This window comes from Anomalospiza imberbis, chromosome 2 (genome assembly GCF_031753505.1).
Source record: "Anomalospiza imberbis isolate Cuckoo-Finch-1a 21T00152 chromosome 2, ASM3175350v1, whole genome shotgun sequence".
Classification (NCBI taxonomy): domain Eukaryota; kingdom Metazoa; phylum Chordata; class Aves; order Passeriformes; family Viduidae; genus Anomalospiza; species Anomalospiza imberbis.
This window is the reverse complement of record NC_089682.1, coordinates 114,868,210-114,889,113: the sequence shown is the minus strand read 5'-3', so window position 1 is coordinate 114,889,113 and position 20,904 is coordinate 114,868,210. Positions and strand designations below refer to the sequence as shown.

At 38.0% G+C, this 20,904-nt stretch overlaps 1 protein-coding gene across 5 annotated transcripts in view; it reads left to right on the top strand.

Annotated features, from left to right (window-relative positions):
- GABRG3 (gamma-aminobutyric acid type A receptor subunit gamma3) overlaps positions 1-20,904 on the top strand; it is a 296,317-nt gene that overhangs the window by 135,984 nt on the left and 139,429 nt on the right. For 4 of the 5 annotated variants that reach the window (XM_068182678.1, XM_068182675.1, XM_068182674.1 and 1 more), the window contains 2 exons: positions 12,154-12,374; positions 14,573-14,655. In XM_068182678.1, coding sequence (XP_068038779.1) covers positions 12,154-12,374; positions 14,573-14,655 — 304 coding nt within the window. Of the gene's footprint in view, positions 1-9,217; positions 9,331-12,153; positions 12,375-14,572; positions 14,656-20,904 lie in introns of all 5 variants that reach the window. The other variant, XM_068182676.1, reaches the window with a different exon arrangement.

Genomic DNA, 20,904 nt, shown 5'->3' with positions numbered 1-20,904 from the left:
CTTCCTGTGCTGGCCTAAGTTGTTGTTGAATTAGATCTTGGTTTTTCTCTCTTGCTACAAGTTTAGAAATGTTCAAGTGAAGAAGTGTGAATCTGTATTGATATCAGGTAAAAATTGAAATTTTTACCTTGGACTTCCACATGTCTTCTTGCTGTACTTCCAGTTGTCTACTACAATTCAACAATAGGATAGATGATGAAAGACTTGTCCTATTCTTCTAGTGAAAGAAGCTTTACTACTCTGGGACAGTTTGAAGTGGTTAAGAAAGGTTCAGAAAACTTATGCTGGAAAGCTTACCAGGTTTGTATCTTTGCAGTGGAAAATGTTCAAGGCTGGAGAAGTTTTAGCAGGATTCAGAAAGAAATACTGCAAGATTCTAAGCGAAACATTTCTTTCCATCTTGCTTAAACTGAAATTGGGAAAAACAAAATAGAAGTTATAATAAAACCTCTCCCAGTTTAAGAACGGTATTCAGAAAGGAAAAAGATGCAGACTGAATGAGCCAAAAGTCTTTGAGTCAGGGAAATGTGACTGGGTCAATATTATTGTTTCTGTCATCAAATAATAAAAGGAAAAAAAACCGGGAAAAAGAGTACTCTAGAATTAATTACCAGTGACATACACTTCTGATCAAAGGATCAGCCTGGGTCCATGGACCACAGAAAACAGCACACAAACATTATATTGACCCCATGACTTCCCCCTATAGCATATCCCTGCATGAGTCCATCCAAACAAGACAAGCAGAGCCTCCACAAGCTCTTCAGACTCTGGAACGGGTGCTTTCCCTGTGTCTCCCTGGCTCAGTTCCCAGCTGCCTCGTGCTGCTGTCACTGTGTACCCTGAGCTGATGGCTGAAGGAAGGGTTGGAGACCAGGGGGCAATGCTGGGCTGGGAGGAGCAGGACTGATGTCGAGTGGTTTGCACAGCAACAAGGAGGGGACCGGTGGAAGGTGGGGGAGCAAAAGGGGGAGGGTGTTGCAGTTCTTTAAGGAATGGTATCACCCTGCAGCAGACCCCCACAGATAAGAATGTTAAAATGACCCTTAAACCTAGATGGAACCTATTGGCCAGAGGCCAGATTGCCCCAACCCCCCAGAACCTAGATAAAAACCCACTCCGCCATTGTTCGGTCTCTTTTTCCTCCTTCTCCCCAGAAAATAAACACATGGAAACTGAGCCTCTCTCTCCTGGCTTCGGAAGCTCTGCTCCTCGGCCGTCCCCCAAGACTGAGCTAGCATAACAGTTCAGGGGGGCAGTCAGAGGGGATTGCATCAGGAGGGGGGAGTGATGGTGTTACCACAGCAACAGATGAAGTGCCTTCCTCCCCTGGGCTGGAGATGCAGCTGCCCTTATATGAAATTACCTGCCTGGTGCTGGGGGGTTTAGGCACAGCATCTCAAGAGTGCTCACGTTATCATCATATCATCATCTATTTATATTAACTATTTAATTTCTAGTTAGAAAGTGAATCTGCATGGGATATAAAGTATTTTTCCCACACAAGGTGCACCCATAATTATCTCTTTTCGTGGTTCACAAATTGTAGCAGAATTCCTTTTTTTTCTTTCTAATATAGTGCAAAAAACTATGTGTCAATATCAGGAATTAATCATTAAATACTGGAAGACATGCTGATTTAAGGTGTGAGTCTGTTTTACACATCTTTACAGGACTATATTTCATTTTCCCCAATGAGTTTTGCAAGACAGACCCTAAAATTTCTTTTTTCGGTTCTTAGATTTTTTTTTTCTTTTTTTTTTTTTTCTTTTTCTTAATCATATCAGGTACTGAAATTTTCTTGTAATTTCCTTTAGAATTTCCCCAGCTGGTGAGTTTGTGAATACAAGAGGAATGTGATCATGCAAAACTGATAGTTACAGCCTGAACTCCTGAAATTTCAGTCATTGCATGGCCAATGAATGGCAATCAGCCATCTGCTGTTTCATCTGGTGTCCCTTGTCTCCTGACTAGGGAGAGTGAATAATTATCGATGTCAATAGGTGTTTTAATAAGTCTCACATCAAAAAAAAGAATGGACTGAAGTCAAGGAGCAACTGGAATTTGATGAACTTTGGCTTGAAAAGAAGAGTTTTATGGTGAGTTAGAACTAATTCTGGGTGTCAAACCACACAACACAAGAAGATTTGGGAGGAGGTATGGCTTGGATCAGTGGTGCTCAGGGCCTTAGAGTTGGCCAGAAAACCAGACCAAAAAAAAAAAAAAATCCAAATAAAAAATCCCCAAGGGATGAAGAAACTGAGGCAAGGATTGATCCCCAGATACTTATCCTATGAAAATGCTTCTTTGCTTCTCTTGTGAAGCCTAGGTGAAGCATGAACACATTTACCTGCTGTGTTTTCCCTTGAAGAGGTGAGCTGTGACCTGGAGTGTTCTTAGGCTCGGAAATGCGGGAATGCTAGGCTCAGCCTACTAGGGCAGCCAGCCCAGTCTTATGGGCTCTATATTTTGAACATGAAGTCTCAGCCTCCCCTCAAAGCATGCTCCCAGTAGTTCAGAAGGAGAGAAGGCTCTGGTTTCACCTGAGTCAGCAGTTTTGCCCTGCAGGGCTGCCCTGGCTCCTTTGGAGGCCAAGAGCAAGAAAGGTTTGTACACAGACTCATTTCAGACCATCCTCTTGTGCCTGCGTGGCAAACCAGTCCTCTTATTTTTAGAGCAGTTAAACGTTAGCATTTCCCTCATATGCAAATTAGGGCTTTTACAGATGAGCTTTTTTCTACTACTTTGTGCACAGTTGGCTTTTTTTGTGCATCATTTTGTTTAATTAGAGTAACACCTATTCACATCCTGTGGATACAGGGTACAACTTTCCAGCTCACTGTGGCTTCATTTATTTCCCTGATTTCTGTCATCCAGCATTTTAAACTCTCCTTTTGGATCCTATTTATGTTGTAATAAATCTAGACTTTTTGACCTGGGTATGTCTATTCTGCTAAATCAAAGATATCTGGGGACAAAGACGTGTGCCCAAGACTGAGTCGCACCAACTGGTGTCTGTCTACATCTTTTAGTTTTAGCTGCCTCTGTGGCAGATTTGCCTTGGGAGCAACAGGGCAAGGAATTCAGCTGGCAGTAGAGTAAGGTGAATAACTGGGTGTGTGGAGCTTGAGCTGTGTGTGTTGTCTCTCTTTATTCAGCTGTGGGGATGCAATCAAATGAGTTAGTGTTTGTTTTGAGCAAATGCAGGATTTTATGTATTTATTTATTTTGACCCTTGAAAACGTTCAGTGATGCGTGGCAGGATGGTTTGAAATGGCAAAATATCCCAGGTGAGCTGTATCTTGCCCGCATCTTGGAGAAGACATGAACGCCCTCAATATCTCAGCTTCGGAGAAAAAGAGGTTGTCATTTTTTGTTTCCCAGCCATGGTGCTGTAAGAGTGCAACCTTCTGGGACACTTGGGTTCGGTAGTAGAGTAGCATGTGGGTTCTTAGGATATAACATGGCCTCAGGAGTTACCCTAAAAGTGCCTCTGGAAGGGAACAGCTAGAAGAGGACAATTTACCTAGCTGATCTTCCCACCTGCCTCCTTTAAAAAGTGTTCCTTACCATCTTTTCTCTCACTCAGAATTCTGTGTGAGACCATCACTGCACCTGACCCTCTACTCTGAGTGTCTGCTTTTTCATGACTGCCCTGTCTCTCATTTGCTAAGTTCCTTTGCCAAGAGTGACAGTAAGTGTAAAAACGTCATGGTAACCTCTCCTTTCCTAGGTTGCTGATTGCATAATGGATGTTTCAAAATATTGTTTCACTTTGTTGGTTAAAAGGCACCGTTTTCATCATTAAAAAAAAACCTATTTAATACAGAGAATATGAGCTCAAAATCTTTTTGTGTGCAGTCTTTGAGACTGCATTTATTTTTTGTGAAAAGGACAGTTTAGCTTCTGTTTTGAATAAGGTAATGCCTCAAAAACTATGTTTATAAAGTCAGTAAGTCTTCTGTTGTAATATATAAATACTATTGAGTATCTTTATAATTTTATAAATTTTTCAGATATCAAGTATTCTTAGGAGACCTTGATAATGTACTCTATTAAGTACAGCCACGAACATATATTTAGTCTCTTAATTTTCTCATTCTTTGTTTCTTCTGATCAGGGATTATTAATTTTTATTTCTTTACTATTTCCTTTACTATTTCTTTACTATTTTATTTCTTTACTATTACGTGAGTAAAGCTTGTCCTTCTGCACCTACTTTACTAAATTTTTATGTTATCAAGCCTGGTTTCTTCAATTATGCATTTGTAGTCTGTCTGTCTCTCTCTCTCCATCCTGACTGCTGTCTTAGTAAAGCCTTGAATTATAGGTCAGGGTGAGCATTGTACTTTTGCTGTCAATCCCAAAAAACACTGTTCCTTCCAGCAGCAATCTTCTTAGGAATGACTACTCTATTAGCATTTTGAGTATTAGTGCTCACCAGATAACAGAGGTGAAAAGTCTGCACGCTGCCATGTGCATCCCCTGCACTCCTTTGCATGCTTTGGACACGTTTTTTCTGAAGCAGACCAAGGCATATACAGTTCTGTATCATCAGGCACAGTCTGCAACAGGACATGAACCCTGACACACCAGGAGAAGAGGCTGTGGAAATGCAATTGTGGCATGATCACAGCAATCAAGATGTCTTTGGGAATGCTTTAATAGCAACAGAAGCCAACAGAAGACTCCTAAAAGAAATGGGAATCAGCGATATTTAAAAAGTCTTCCACCAAAAGGGGTGAGAACAGAGCTACAGCTGATTTTCTGAAATGCATTCTTTCTAATTTCATGCTGTGTTTCTGACTGTGAAATGATTGAAGCAGAAGAGATAATCCATCATGTGGAGTGAAGAGAAGTCACAAAGAGATGTCAGGGGCTGGGCCAAGACAAAAATGTCCAGCTCTTCCCGTAACTGAATGTAAGAATTGATCTGGAATACAAAAGGCCTAAAGCTGGCCTCCAAAAGCCAAAATAGGCAGAGTGAGACAGATAAATGTTTTCTCAGGGAAAGGAAGCGCTACATGATACTTGCATGCTTTGTTTCTAGTGTGAAGTTAAGATATCTTTCCCTCTTTATAATAGCAGGAAATCAGTGAAATAACCTTCTAAAGCAGGCAGGAGGCAGTACTACAGTGAAGAAGGTGAGCTTCCATCCTCCTTGCTCCAAGATTCCTACTGAGTCAGTGATGAGAATAGCTTTTATTTTTTTCTTTTTTTTATTCAAAGCATTCAGCTATGGAGATGATTGGTGCTGCTTGCTGAAATATTTTGATGTTGCAAACTAGAATAGCCCTTATATCTGTGGTGACAATCTCAATTTTGAATTTGCTTCTTTCATTGTATTTTGCCCATGGAACTATGATGCTTGTAACAGTATGAAAGTACTTGCTCAAAAAAGAGCAAGTTACTGAAAGGCTTTTTAAACATAAAACAGTTTGGAAAGTTTTCAAACTTATATATTTTACTACTACTGTAAGGCTAATCTTTAATCTATTTCTTTTGAGTATCTTTTGAAGGTACAGCCTTAACACTGATGGGAAAGATAAATTCAGATTAAGAAAATAAAATAATCCAAAAGTGGGAACGTGTTGCCCACTCTTCCATTCTCAACAGAGGCTATTAGCAATTAGGATCTGCAAAGGGAGCAGGAGCACAGAGAGTGGAAACAAAGCAAGCTGGTGGAGAATGGGAAGGTGATCCCTGTTATGCTGTCTCTTAAGCAACAATCCCAGTGTTGTGTGTAGTATGAAGTAAATACACCCCCATTTAGCTCCTGAGCAGCCTCTGGAAACACGAAGCTCCAGCCTGGCAGAGATACTTCGGGAAAAGTTACAGGCAGCTCTAATGGTGCTACTCCACTCATCCCAAGCTCTGCTGAAAGCAAGGCAAACTTTCAGGATATGTGTGAGAATTATTGTCCTCAGAAGGCTTGTGTTGGTCTTGATACCACAAGAGTTTTGAATGTACACTGCGTATGAAATACACTACTTTAGTGTGTTTTCTCCATCAAATTTAATTTATTTATTTCTGCACTATTTCCACAAAATAAGAATGTTGTTTTCTATTGGTAGACCATTCCATTACTTTCAGTTCATTTCCACAGGATATCTGAGTGGTTTTTACCAATTTTTGAAAGTAGAATGCAAGTTGCTCACAGGGTGCAAACGCAAGCAGAAGCTGTCAGGCATTAAGGTTTACATTAAAGTTTACATTTTAAGCCTTCTAGAGGTCTCCTGAGATCACCATAGTTCCTGACTTTTCACAATCCATACAGCATGCAATCTGACCAACAATCAGCACACATCATGTGGCAGCTGCTGTGGGTCTACTTATTTCCATCAATACCTAAAATGGGTATGATCAAGGTACCTCTTCAAATTACCAAAAGTCTTTTCATAGGATAGACAGAGGACAATTCTCTCCTCACTCTAGCCCAGGGTAAGATGCAATAAATCAGGGAAGCTGAAGGTGGGCTGTGCTCAAGAGAACTACTGTCAGTGTGGTGATATCAGACATGTGAATGTACTGGTTCTGGAAGAGGGAACTACTCATCCCGTATTTCAGGGAGCATTTCTTCTTTTACTCATTTGTCACACAACTAAATAGGCAGCTGAATCAATCATTGAACTTTCCTTTTAGTGGTGAGCTGGGCTGGAAAAATATGCTTTTACTGAAAATGACCTTCAAACTCTGAAGAGATTACTCACTTTTAATGTTCTCAAGTGCATCAAATTGCAGACTAAATAAACAGACATCATGAGTATTTCTTTTAATATTTGGGACATTTTCTACTAAAACAATAACTCAAAACCTCCTCTGTACTTCTAATCCAAGCATGGCAGAGGCATAAAGAAAGAACCTTCCTGGGTGTGTTCATCTGTAGTCTACAGCTGAGTGCAATAAGGGGGAGACTCCCAGTCTTTAGAGATTTGCTCCCATTTCTCTCCTGTTTCCCTGAACAGCCTCTTCCCATATTCCCTTTTAAACTAAAATACTTAACATTTCTATGACAGTTTGCATGCAACGGGCTCAACCATTATTCATTTTTAAGCATACTTCTTACTGAATGGTTTAGGCTGAAATAAAAAAGCAAAGTTTAATACTTATTTCCAGAACAGTTTTAGACTTACAAATGGGATTTCCCACTTCAGTGAAGTCCAGCTTTTTGGTAGCTAAAGGAGATTTTATCCCTTACACAGTTTATTAGACTAGTTCCAAGCGTCTGCAGACAGTGTTTGTGGTGTATTGTGGTGGGTTGGCATGTTATACAAGGGGTGTGGGAGGGCAGAGAATTATTGTAATATAAATTGGACCCTAATTATGTAGCTATTTTCAGTTGATTGAGTACCAGCTTCACATAAATGCCAGTAGCAGCTTTAATCATTTACAGTCCCACTCTATCATCAATCAAGATATAGGTTCTAAAATGGAAAAAAAAAAAAGTTGTCTAGTAGGCAGTAGTAAAAACCTGAAAATATAATGCAAAAAATTCTTGCATTCTTTCTAAGGACAGAATTCTTGACATTGTTGTTGCTGTTGTGAAGAATTTTGAAAATGAGAAGGCTGCAGCAGAAGGAACAAAGGAATACCACACTGTTTCTCTGTAGTCATTCACATCCATTACCTGACTGCGACATCTTATTACATCATATTTTTCAGAATTAAAATGAGACATTGTGATAGGAGAAAAGCTCCATGTATTACCAACAGGTTAGCTACTCTTTTGACTGAGAAAAAATTGGAGACTTGGTTGAAAAGAATGCATTTTTCTCTGTGACTACAGATGTCTTAGACAATGGCATTTTCAAGGTGTTCGCAATCATTAATCATTCCTACACAGTTGAAGGGCAAATAGTTCAGTGCTGACTCCTGATTATTTTCAAAGCACTAATGAAACCTCATTAGGAATATTTGAAAATGTAAAAAAAAAAGCTAAAATCAAGTAGTTGGAACTTTGACTGTGTGCAGGTAATACTGTTGCTAAATCTGGGTTATAGCTTCTGTCCACAAGACAGTGAAAATTAAGAAGGTAAAATTGTCCTTAATTTCTTGTTCTCTATATAACCATATAACAGGAAAATGCCATCTAATTTTCCTCATCTCATTTCATTTCTCCCAGCCGATGTTTCAGATGAGAACTTAAAAAATTTGAATGGGAACAAATGTTCTACATGTGAAAATTACTTGCCCACTGTGCAGGTAATAGGACCATAATATATCTTCTTGGTTTTAGGAGTTACTTTTGGAAGCTATGTGAGCATTGTCAGGTGTCAATTTACTATCCCATTTTCAAAGGTGTAACCTTATAGGAGGTGATACAGAGGTTTTCAATGACACAATGTCACTTAGAATTTTAAGATGATACTGAGTGTTTCTTGCAAACAGAAGTCTTGCAAGTAGAACAGTCGGTCTCTTTACATGATGAAATGTAGAAGATAATGCATTATTTTAAGGTTAATTTGCAAAAAAAGTACCAATGAGTAATTCTTTGGTCATAAGTAGCTACACAACATTGGGGAATAATAAAGAAAAAAATTACATTTCACACAAAGATACACTATAGTTTCCTGAAATGAGGCTTTATATTTTCATACAATCAAACAAAATACAAATAAACTGATTAAGTTTTACTGGGAAATTAATGCCTTTTTCAAAGTTTGGCTGCTCTGGAATGAATGCATCCAGGCACTGTGTGAATATGTGGTAAAAGCAGGAAAATCTTGGGTCGGTTTAGGTAGCATTGCAAAGCAGGTGCCATTAAGACAAGCACACTTAGTGACAGAACACTTTTCTGCACATGACTTCAGTATTTCATGTAGAACACGTTTTACATGTTTTTTTGCAGCTGGGAAGAAAGCTTGTTTAAAATGTTGCCATTTTTCCCTTCTTCCTGTGTTCATTGTAGTAGTCAATAGTTGCTGCCGGAAAAAATAAAAAAAGGGAGAAGGAAGAATTAGAAGATTATTAACAAAATTACTGGTGCAGTGGTAGAACAGAACATGGAGAATATTGTTAGAGTCCTAGGATGTTGTTTCATGTGAGGCATCACATCACTGGAACTAGATGTCCTGCCTGAACTCTCTAAGTGCAATCACTACATTTTGTAAAGATCTAAAATGGCATGTATTAGCTACCAAGTGAAGAGTATTACTTTCTTGTATCATAAGATATTGACCTGTCTGTAAAACCAACATAGAAACCTTTCTTCTGACAGTTTCTTATTGGATGCTCTGTGCTGGAGATCACTGTACCAGCTCTGTGCAAAACAGCATATGGGAGCTGTTGACTTCACTGGGAATGAAGTATCTGTTGTCAGTGAAGATAGAGGTAATTTTCTGAAATATGCATAGAAGTGGAGAACTGAGTGCCAGCTTCAAAAGTTACTTATTTGCTTGGTTAAAGACTGAAGAAATTCCAAAGATTAATGTAAGGGATGTACTGATAGAGCATTCACTTCTAAAAGGGATTAATGGCGAGAATCTCAATTCAGATATTAAATGGAAATGTGTGTTTATTTTTGCTGGAAAAATTTTGGTTTTGTAATTTGTACGTTCTGACTGAGGACTGTAAATACTTTTTTTTTTTTTTAATAGGGTTAATGTGTTTAAAAAGTCAATGCAACTAACTTCAACAAACTTTAATGACATTTCTTTTAAAAATGTTTCTTTTTTTTTTATCATCTCATTTTGCCAAAAGTAAAATGCAGGGTTTTTTTCAGAACTAATTAACTCAGAAGATCTGGGAACCATTTAATTTGAGTTGAAATTTTTTTATTAAGGCAAATGGGGTGGCCCATTCTGCAGGTATTTTGAGTAATGATCATTGGTGGCACATTCTAGTTGCAGCAATAAATAACGAAGATGCAAAACGGGAGTTGGGCAGTGGTGACCAGTATGATGACCCTATTTCTAGGCTAATGTAATCGACTTAGCCAGAGCAGCTTACTGGTATAGAAACCACAATGCTACATTTATGCTGCTCCTGGGGCCTACTTTGCTCAGATCTAGCAGCAGTACCTTCTCAGGGTAGTGTATTAAGGAGCTCAGGGTCTTTCTTTTCTTTTGGCAGGGTAGAAATACTGAATATCTTAAATCCTAAAAATTATTAAATATTCATGATAAACTAGAAAAGAATTACAGTCACTCCTAAATTTAGTCAAAATGAAGCATTCATATAAGCTCAAATGTGAATATCATGCAAAAACTTATCCTGTGAAAAGACAGCACTGTCATTAGCCAGCTGTATACAAATGGTCTTTGGTTCTATAAATACAGATTCTCACATGTGAGCTAGGAAAAGCAACTCTACTCACTCAGCATTTGGAGAAACCCATAGACATGTCTGGCATATTCCTCTCTACAGAAGCTGAATGTGCCAAACCCTTGTCACTAGACTTTCAAAGGCTAAAATGCAGTTGACTTAAAGAAAGAATATAAGTGCTCTGGCATCTAAAACCTGATGCATTAAGGATGTTCTTTCTGAATAACAGAGGTACACTGCGTCCATTACATTACATCCTTCAGATCTGTGGAGATGTCATCCATATGAAAGAAAAGTCTCTTCAGATTCAAATCTGTCACCTTCCCTGCAAAAATAAAGCTAATAATACAATGAGAAACAGTAGTAAGATAAGCTATGAAGGAAAATGGTCCTTATTGTCTTTGGTGGCTACGTTTTAATTCCTGACGTGATCTACTACCTGGTGTTTGGATACCTCCTAGCACCACTTATGCACCTTTTGATCATTTATCATCTAGAGATGTGAGGCCCAGAGTGTGTTTTGGACTTGGTTACAGTGCCAGTGAATTGAGTTTCCTGGTGTTATAACATCAGCTTGGAAGGGATGGCTTGCCAAAAATGTAATAGCACAGGAGAAACAGGTGGCTCTTAGTAAAAACACTGTCCTCAATTCAGACTGCAAGCTCTACTAACTCTCTATAAAGGAAAAAAACCCAATACTACTGTATTGGAACAATAGACAGAAAGAAGTGAAATAAAAGCAAATTCAGGGTGGCCAAGGACATACCAGACTTTACTTATAGCCTTAATTACCCTTTGTTCAGATATACCAGGAGTGCATCTACCAGGGGTCCTAAAGAGATGTTTTCCTTTGGATTATTCCCAAGCCCTGTATTAGTCTCTGTTGTAGAGCACGCACTTCGTGCCACATCGGCAAACATCATCCCTGTCACGGCCAGCCCTGTGGTATTTGGAGGGTGTGCATGACAGACTTAGGTGGCTGTTTCCCTGAGGTTCAAAAAATAGAGCAGTTTATTTATTCATTTTTCAGTCTTTGAAAAGAGGAAGAGGAACACAAGCAAATGAAGCATGACCTTTTCCAGCCTGCAGTGGAAATGGAGGAATGTGGAAATCCACATTTCAAATACAAAATTAAAATACGATTTCTCCCATGGGATCTTAAATGCATCAACCTGTGTGTTTATATGTTCACTTCTATAATTTTGTCTGTCCATATGTTCTTTAATTTCTGCATTTATATGTACTATGATGGCTTACCTACAGAAAAGGAGTAGTAAAACACGGAGTAAATGGAAGGACAAATTACATGTAAATTAAGGTATTAGCATATTCAGGGATGAGTGTTCAGCTCTTAGCATCAGGGGGTCTGTAAAAGAGCACATGCTTGACTTTTCATTCTGCTGCAGTGTAGCCTGAGAAACAGTGGCTGAACAATTGGTAGCAAATGGAAAAATTAATTTATTGCATTTACACAACCTCTTCCCTAAAAAGCATTGCTATAATCAAGAGAATTTACCATTCTCTAGCTTATGAGTGTTGGTCTTGCTCATCTTTCATGTCTCTTATCAGTCCTATGACAAAGTCTCTGTAAATTATACCTTCTAGCTGTGACTTTTCAGAGACAATGAAAAAGAATGTGCTAATGCTGAAATTGTTATGGCACAGGATCAATGGAAGTGAGATGTTCGGCATGTTTCATTAAGCAGCTAGACATAAAAATAAAAGGGTGAAAAAAATGGGAAAAAAATTCCTAAGGCAATAGAAAAAGAAAATATAGCTCCACTGGCCAGAACATACCCAACTGATCCACACCAGAACAGACCTAATCAAACACCAAATAGTGTGAAATGTGGAACTGATTTCAATTGATGTATCATGCTTTCTTTGCAGGAATATCAAATTGATATATTTTTTGCCCAGACATGGACAGACAGCCGTCTTCGCTTCAACAGCACCATGAAGATACTGACTCTGAACAGCAACATGGTTGGCTTGATCTGGATCCCAGACACGATATTTCGTAACTCAAAGACAGCAGAGGCTCACTGGATCACCACCCCCAACCAGCTCCTCCGCATATGGAATGATGGCAAGATCTTGTACACCCTCAGGTGAGCACTTGGCACTAAGCACTAAGGTGCAGGGCTGAAAGCTTCTCCCACCTCTGGTGTAGTAGTAGTAATTCTCAGCAATATCTTTGCTCTCTTCTACTGTTTTCTTCCTGAAGTGCACATGGTCATGCTTTACAAATATTTAATTATTCAGGCATAAGTACTGCCAAGTTTAAAAAACAAAGTCTTGTCTTTCTAAGAAAGCAACCTTGAGAAATAGGAAATAAGTCTGTCTAAATTGTACAAGCTGGGCTTTTTAGTGCTTGTAATAAAATCAGGAATATGTAGTCCCATAAAACCTGTCAAAAGCCTTTTTGATTGGAGTTAGATGCAGGGCTGGATAAAGCATTTTTAGATTCAGGCTAATGCCAATACTTGATTCTTCAAATAAGTCATGCTGAAAGATAGTCTGTCACATCTCATCACAAGGGTGAATTGCTGGAGGAAAGGCTTTTACAGTTTTCCAATCTTTGTGATAAAATCAACTATATGGTATTAGAAATACTGTATATATTTGCATTTTAAAAAGCCTGTGGAAATCAAAATACGTGTTTACTTGAGGAAGAGATGAGTCGTTCAGAAGGGAGTTTTGCCATAAGCCATGTTCCACAAGGGAAACTGTTTTAGAGACATGCCTTTCATACTACATTTTCTTCTGTAATTGTGTTCAGCCCTCTCGGTGCACCTGAGAGGGCTGATCATGCTTGCAACTGCTGTTGGGCTCCAATACAAAGTCTTTGGAAAACAATAAGAAAGGAAATAAACATCTGGAAAAGCTGTTGATATTTTTAGTGCCCTTTCCTTCTTAGGCTTGCTCTACTGTGAAGAGCTCTTGCTTATTTCAGTTGCCTTTACCTAAAGAGTTTGGGAATTAAGGTGTCAGCTCCAATATTCTCTTGGTTGGGTTATTAGTTTTTTTTCTTAGGAAATTTTGATTATGTGGTTTTTTTTGGTTTTTTTTTCTATTAAGTTCTGTTTCAGTATTTCAGGCCAAGTATCTACACAATAGTAGTCAGACTTACATACCTCTCACTTAAGAAATTGTTTGTTGAATGGACTACAAAATTTGTCTAAACTAGCTAAAAGTTGACCCATTGGAATGAACATTTCTAGTCTGTGAAAGATGTTCTTTCTGATCACTCAGGTCGACCTCCTTTTTACACAGGAAAACCTGTTAGAATGATCATGGTTCACACTGGGTAATTCAAACCAAATTTGTCTGACCTAAGTGTCAGGATTGGTATGACATGGAAGAGGTAGCTAGTGTATGCTCTGTCAGGCATTGATGGGTGTTAGGTGTACAGGAGGAAGTGTACAAGGTTCAGTCATGCTCCATACCTCTCCATCTTCTTCCCTGCCCCTTTCAGGATGTGAATGCCCTCTTGCTGCGACACTGCAAATCCTCTTCTAGTGGCAGTGCAATAAGGCTATTAAATTCCTCACAGGTGACCTTTTCCAAGACAGAGTTTTTCTCTGTGTCATCCTATATCTGAGACACAAACCTTTCACCGTAGAGTTTTTAATCTTTTTATTTAGTTTCCAAAAGGAAAAACGCACATAGCCCACATGCATGAATTCTGTCATTAATCTGTGTAGTATTTTTTTAAAAAGACTGTACAATAAATTAGCACTTAATTCAATTTCCCTGAATAAGTACATTCACTTTGTAAGCTATTAGACTGAAGAGTATTGATTTTTAGTAGTAATTTCAAAATTGGCTGTGTTCTTAGTATACTTTGTTTCAGGGATGTCATGTAAAACCAGCTTTCAAGTAGGGATGATGATGTTTCTGCTGATCTGTTTGTTGCATCTGTATGATACAGAATGGCATATAGAGATTTATTAAGTTTTGAAGAGAAAGCCTGAAGAAATTGAAAGAATTTTAAGTTCACACTATAAGTACACATGGAGAATATTTTTAAAAGTTTCCCTCTGAAGTTCAAATTTTGTGGACTTGCATACAACACAAGCCATATTTCCTGTTATTTTTGTAAAGAACAGCTGTTTTCATCCCTGAACCTTTGATGATAAATTCTCTGGAGAAACACGTATGGACAGATTTCCTGGGATCCAGAAAGTCTTGATGACATCTTTATGGATATCGAGGTGTTCTTGCATGATGCTTAAGGTTACCTTGCCTCCTCCTCTGGCTGCTCCCTGTACTGGCACATAGTAACAGACCCTTGGTTTCTTCACAGGCTTACCATCAATGCTGAGTGCCAGCTGCAGCTGCACAACTTCCCCATGGATGAACACTCCTGTCCTCTGATATTCTCCAGCTGTAAGTGCTTCTTTGATGCCTTATTCCTGTGTATGATTCCTGTGCAGGGGCATGAGTTTAATTCTGATTTCTGTCAGGTTGGTCAATTGTTCCATATCCAGTATAAAAAGTTCAGGTTTGCTCAAATATTTAGGGAATTTTTGTTATCTCTCTTGCACTTCTGATCAGTGGACTTATGACATGAAGTCTCCTGCAGATTTACTCTGTTATTTTTATTAGAATCAGACTTTTTAGCTGATACCATAGTCACAAACTCAGCAGATATTCCTACCAGTCTGTGCAATGTTAATTTATACAATCACTTGACATTGCAAATGAGAATTGAAACTACAGTTTTCTGATGGAGGTGCACAGCATGGGGACATGCCCAGCAATCTCTGATCATCTGAGTTTATAGCACGTAGCCTGGTAATGCCTCTCTGTTTCATAGTAAAAGTAAATGGTGCAGCTACTGTAAATCTCATTATCCTTTTATTGCTCAGCTTTGCCAGCAGTCCCAATGTTGTGTTTTATGTTGTGTTGCTGGCATATTTAAAACCTTCCTAACAGACAATCAAATACATGGGGAAATGTATGGAAAACAAAAGCCAGGTGAGTTAATTCTGGAGTCTAATATTACTCTGAGAAGTTCTCTTCATACTGATTAATTTAAAAAACTTTGAGAACTGTCTGCTCATAGGAATACCTGCACAGTTTTGTAATGCAAAACCACACAATGCAAAGGTTTTAAAAACATCTGTAAAAGGATCTCCACAGAAGATATTAATCTTGACAATCTATAAGACTCAGGATATGTGTTCGTTAGAAAGTGAAAGGAAAATGTATCATTTTTCCTATTTAGAAACAAGATTATCTCCCTTATCCCTTTTAGAGTGATAGAAGAATAACACTATTGAATATTTTCATAATAAATCTGCTATTGTGATGGTATATATTTCTGTTTATAAATATCATACAAACAGTGATCCACAACCACAGAACAGATTTGAATTTCTGACCCAGGGTGTATTTTTCTTTTTACCCAGGAAAAATTAAAAAAAAAAAAATCAGTCATATAAATATCTCCCTTTCCTCCAAAATTCTATCACTATTTTGCCATTTTTTGGTTTTCTGTATGCATAAGTGAATCTGTGCAGAAATACACAGTTGTGTGTTTAATTCAGGTGTGTGTAATAGATGCATATTCAACTGAACAAGAGGCAGATAGCTCCTGAAGGATCTTTCCTGCTCATGAACACTTGTCACTGAACTCTGTGCACTTCAGCTGTCTTTAGTTACTACATAAAACTGCTCTTGTGGCAATCTGCTGTTGTTTTGTTGGAGTGCTGGGAAAGATTTGTGAACTTAAAAATCAAATTCCAGAGATTTAAGGAAACCTATTAAAATTTTGGTTGAAGTCCAAAGATACTAATTAAACCACATAAATTTGAGTGGTCCTGTGATAGCAATATCCAAAGAAAGTGAACTCTAATAAACAGGAAGTCACTTCAAACCTTGCATTCCCTAATAGCTAGACAGTTGCTAAAAGGAATTAAGTTATGTTCTATGGTTTTTATTGAAAGAGAGAGGATATCAGTCAGTACTCCAGCAGGCTCTGCTCCATGGCAAAGTTCCAAGTGCATTTGGTATTGCAAATGCTCTTCCTAATTTTGATCTATTAGCTCATAACACTTGTGAACTTGGAATGTACATGTATTGCCATCAGATATGTACTACTGCTATGGAGGTGGAGATTACATAGGATAAAACAGAATGTGAATGTGTTGCAGTTTCTGTGTGTGTTCTTTGTAGTTTCTTGCCAGATGGAGGATGCTGTAGAGGAATGTTAAAATAATATTTTATAGTTTTGTCAACCTCTTTGGTCATGTTGACAACAAGGGTTCATTTCTTTAGATTCATACTGAATTTTTTTCCCTTGAGCAGTTTTAATGCTGCTATTACCATCATACAGGACATCTCCTGTATGATTAGTTTGTTATATAACTCATATTTTCAGTCTTGTGTACATTCACAGCAGTCTCTAGCTAGACAGCATTCAGTGGGACTCAGGAAGTGAATGACTGAGTGAATGCATGAATGATTTATAACTGCCTTCTCTGACAAGGGACAAGCTGATTAGGGATTCCAAGACGTATGTCTTTGAATAAAATAATAACCTTTGTAGAATTCACAGCTCAGCTCTGCTTCCCCCTTCATCCCTTCTGTTTGTTCCTCAGCACACAGACAAATCTTTGTAGTTCCCACTGTAGGCAGGCATAAAGAAGCAAAAGGTTCAGGAAATATTCCAGACACCAGTACACACAGATGAAGTTTAATATTTGAAATTTCTGACTTTTTATTTAAATTTCCCTTGATATTTCAAAAATATGAAACTCATCTTAAATTCTTTCTAGAATATTTACCCCTAGTGCCAGCTAATTTGCACCCTAACCCTGTTGTTACTCTGGGGACAGTTGATGTTCCCTCAGTGGGTCTAGTGAGCTCTACTTCACCTGGTTGCCAGGATGAATAAGGAGAAAACAATGGCTTATAAAAAGGACCAATCTCAGTGTGCTAACAGTAGTTAACACCCACCCCTTCCTGTAGAGAATCTTGTTCAAGAATTCCTAGAGCTCTCTAGTATCTTTTATAGGACTTAAAATGCATTGACATAATCTGAAGCTCCTCAACCTGTGCAGGTTTTGTATGTGGGGTGACATGATGGGGTGACTCGTCTGGCATATCAGGCCTTGTGGCCAGTGTGTGTCTGTAGTTGCTGTTCTCATCTAGATGTGCACTCAGCACACTGCTCATCTGAAAAGTTGATCCCAGTAACATAATGCACGGCTGCTGTGCCATGGGACAGTTTGTGCCTGTTCCACGCACCAGATTGGTTTGATGAACCACATGTGCCAAGCAGGATTTCTCCCTAACAAGCTGCAACAAGGCATGGTATGAATGTGCATTTCCCTGTAAATGTGAAAAAAGAATCAACGCTGTGACTTGATTACAGTGGAGCAATCTCGGATAGATTTTGCTCTATATGGTCATTCTTTCTTAATATGGTTTTGAAGTACTATATGCACCTATGTAAAAAATATTCTGTCACTGTCATTCTTCATTTGGGTTAATTTATCCTCCAGAGCCAGGGGAGGCTGCTGTGCTGCTTTTGGCACTCAAATAGCACATTAAACTGTCTTGGTTATCTCTATTCAGCATTGATTTGAGCATTTTGGAAATACTCTCAGGATGCTGCCATTAAATTTAGTTTATTGAAGTAGTTAGGATTCACATAAACTTCAGGAAGGAAGAGGAGATGTTCTGTCTGAAGGATGATATCAGCACAATAACAGATAAGTAAGACACAGGCGACCAAAGGCAGACTGGGAATGAAAAGTTAAGAACATTAATTGTGAAACTTCTTCTGGTTTCACAGAACGGTGAATGGTGGGTGCTCAAATAATATTACAATGACTCAAAAGTGTTTGAACAGAGCACTAGAACAACAGTACATTGGGAGCTATCAAGCATAACAAGACCACTCTATAGTAATGGCCACTACTTTTTTTATTCTGAGGGATAAGAGCATTACAGATTAAAGAACAGGAAAAAGGGGCTGTATGGCTAAGCTACTTGAAAGAACTCCAGCATTAGAGTTATCATGTGACTGTTTTCTAGCTAGCTTACATGGTTTTAAGTTTCCTTTCTCAGTCACTGGTAAGACTGCTGAATGTTCTGGATTTTCTTAATTTGGGAGGACTAAGCATGCTGTAGAATAATGTGAGAATGTTTGCACCCAAAGCTGTGTAGCAGTTAATTCTTTGAGTTCTTCATTTTTTTCAGACCAGCAGAAACCTCCTCTCCCCATACATGTGCTCAAGATTAACTTGACACTCCTTCAGGTGACAGCATCTGAAAGCTATTACATCTTGTTTTGAGCATCTGGTCAACTAACTTTCTAATTATGTCCAAGGAGGTTTGTGGTGGAAATGTGTGCTAGCTGCATACCTGAGGTCTGAAACAATCTGTAAGGCCATGCCTGGGGCTTTACCCAATGCAGTAATACTGAACTGCAGTGCAAGATGCCAGAAATTTTCAAAAAAGGTGACCAAATTGATTAATGGCTTTTCACTGGTATATTTTTCTTGCTGCTGTTCTGATCAAACTGCAGATACAGTTGTTCATTTTTAAAAGCACCTTTGACTTAGACAACAGGAATTATGGCACGCTTTGTAGGCAATTACTGAGAATTAATGAGAAGGTCTAGTGTCCTGAGCTGCCCATTATTGGAGGATTGCTGCAAGACAGGAAAAGCTGGGCATGCCCAGAATGCCATTCTTATTGCAAACACCAAAATACATATGTAATGGTTCACAAATAATTAAATTACTTTTAATTAGTTTAAAATAGGAGAAAGCAAGATTTCCAACTATTGATGGTTCAGTTTGTTCAGTCAGGACTTAAACCAAATATTTTTTGCCTTTTAAATGTTAGAGTTGTTTTGGGTTTTTTTTAAAGTGACATACAAAAGTGTGGCAGGTATTACAGGGGAAAAAAAAAAGGAAAGAAATGTGCAGTGCTTTCAAAAGAAATTTATCCAAATCTAACATAGTGCTTGAAAGGAGCAGATTCCGTTTTTCTAAATATAAACTCAGTTCAATCAAATGTTCCCCCTTTGAACATGAAACCTCTTAAGGATATGCAATCAGTACTTTGAGCCTTGTATCATCAATTTCTAACACAACTAGCTGTCATCACCCATTTTAATATGTTTCTCCTAGCCTAGAAAAGTAATTGCTGGTTTTGTGGAGTGAGCTGTGTTTTGTTTCATCTCCTTTGTCATCAGCAGAGTCATTAATATAGTCTGAGGGCAGAAATTTACTTCTGATGTAGAACAGGCCAGAAGGAGCACAGCTTAATGTTCATATCTCAAAAGGAGTTTCATTAAAGATGCTGGGAAGGCATTATAATGTGCAGAAAGAGCTTTAATCCAGATCTGAATTTCCATCTGTTCTTTCTGTAATGGGCTGAGCCAGATCGTGGGGCACCAATGGAATTCTTGAACCAGTTTTTGTGATGAACATATTTTAGCTATTGTTGCTTTTTCCTCTTCTAGGAAGGTAGAAATATTCGTATGCATCCATCCTTCTCTTCAGAAGACTGTCTTTTTCAGAGAATAGTCAATATAGAGAGGTCTTATAAAGAAGAAAAAAGAAATATATTTATGGAAAATTTGTCCTCTGAAGTTTCCTCCCAAGCTCTGTATTTAGCATATGACTTTTGCCATATATGCCAATTAATGAACATAATATGTGAAGCATATCAGTGACATATCCCTCCTCCTATTCATCTGCTAATTCTTCTCTTACACAGACATTTCCATATCTTCTTATTTCATTTCACCTCTTTTAAACTGTTTTATTTGCACATTTTTTTCAAATATCTTGGCTAGTGTGCAAGACAATCTTCAAGGAAGATTTGATCATCCCAAAGATTTATGAGGTGTGCATGACTCTGTAGGGATCTTCTTTGCCTTAGTTAACCTGTGAGAGTTAATGTTTCTAAACATTTTTTCCTGAAGTACCTATACATACAATGAGAGCAGGATACAGTGAATTTAAAATAGGTGATAATCTTATGCAATTTCATTTCGTCATTCCAATAGCTTTTCTGAATGTATTTTGCTGCTGCATTGCTCAGTTTTAACTCTCCTTAGGTTTCCTTAAAATTCCCTGAAGGTGTTTCTTTTTTTACCTAACATAAGTTAGATTCCTAAGGAGTATCATACTGTTTCCTGGGGAGTCAAATATTTATCCAATTCCTTGACTACTCACTACTGACTAATTCACTGCTACTTTTCTCTGTGTGACTCAATAAATTTCTCAATACGTAAGAGACACTGCATTAAGTATCTTTAATTTTTATTACTCTATTTTATAGCCAAGCCAAGACTCATAATAATTATTACAAGTTAATTTTTATTGCATGTTCTGCTAACTTTTATCTAATTTCTCAAATATGATGTATTTTTATGAAACTGTTCAAATTCATCCGTGATGTTAGTACACTCAGCACTAAAATTATACTTTCTACATCAAATTTATGGTAGATTTGTGCCAAACTAGTAAGTATTATTAGTAAGTATTATTATGGCGCTACTGTTTCTGTTAGCATTGTGTCTCATTGTTCAAGGAATATTAGACACACTTTTTTAAACATTTGTGGCTATATGGTTCAATGCTTGCTCCAGATTTATGCAACATGTTGTAA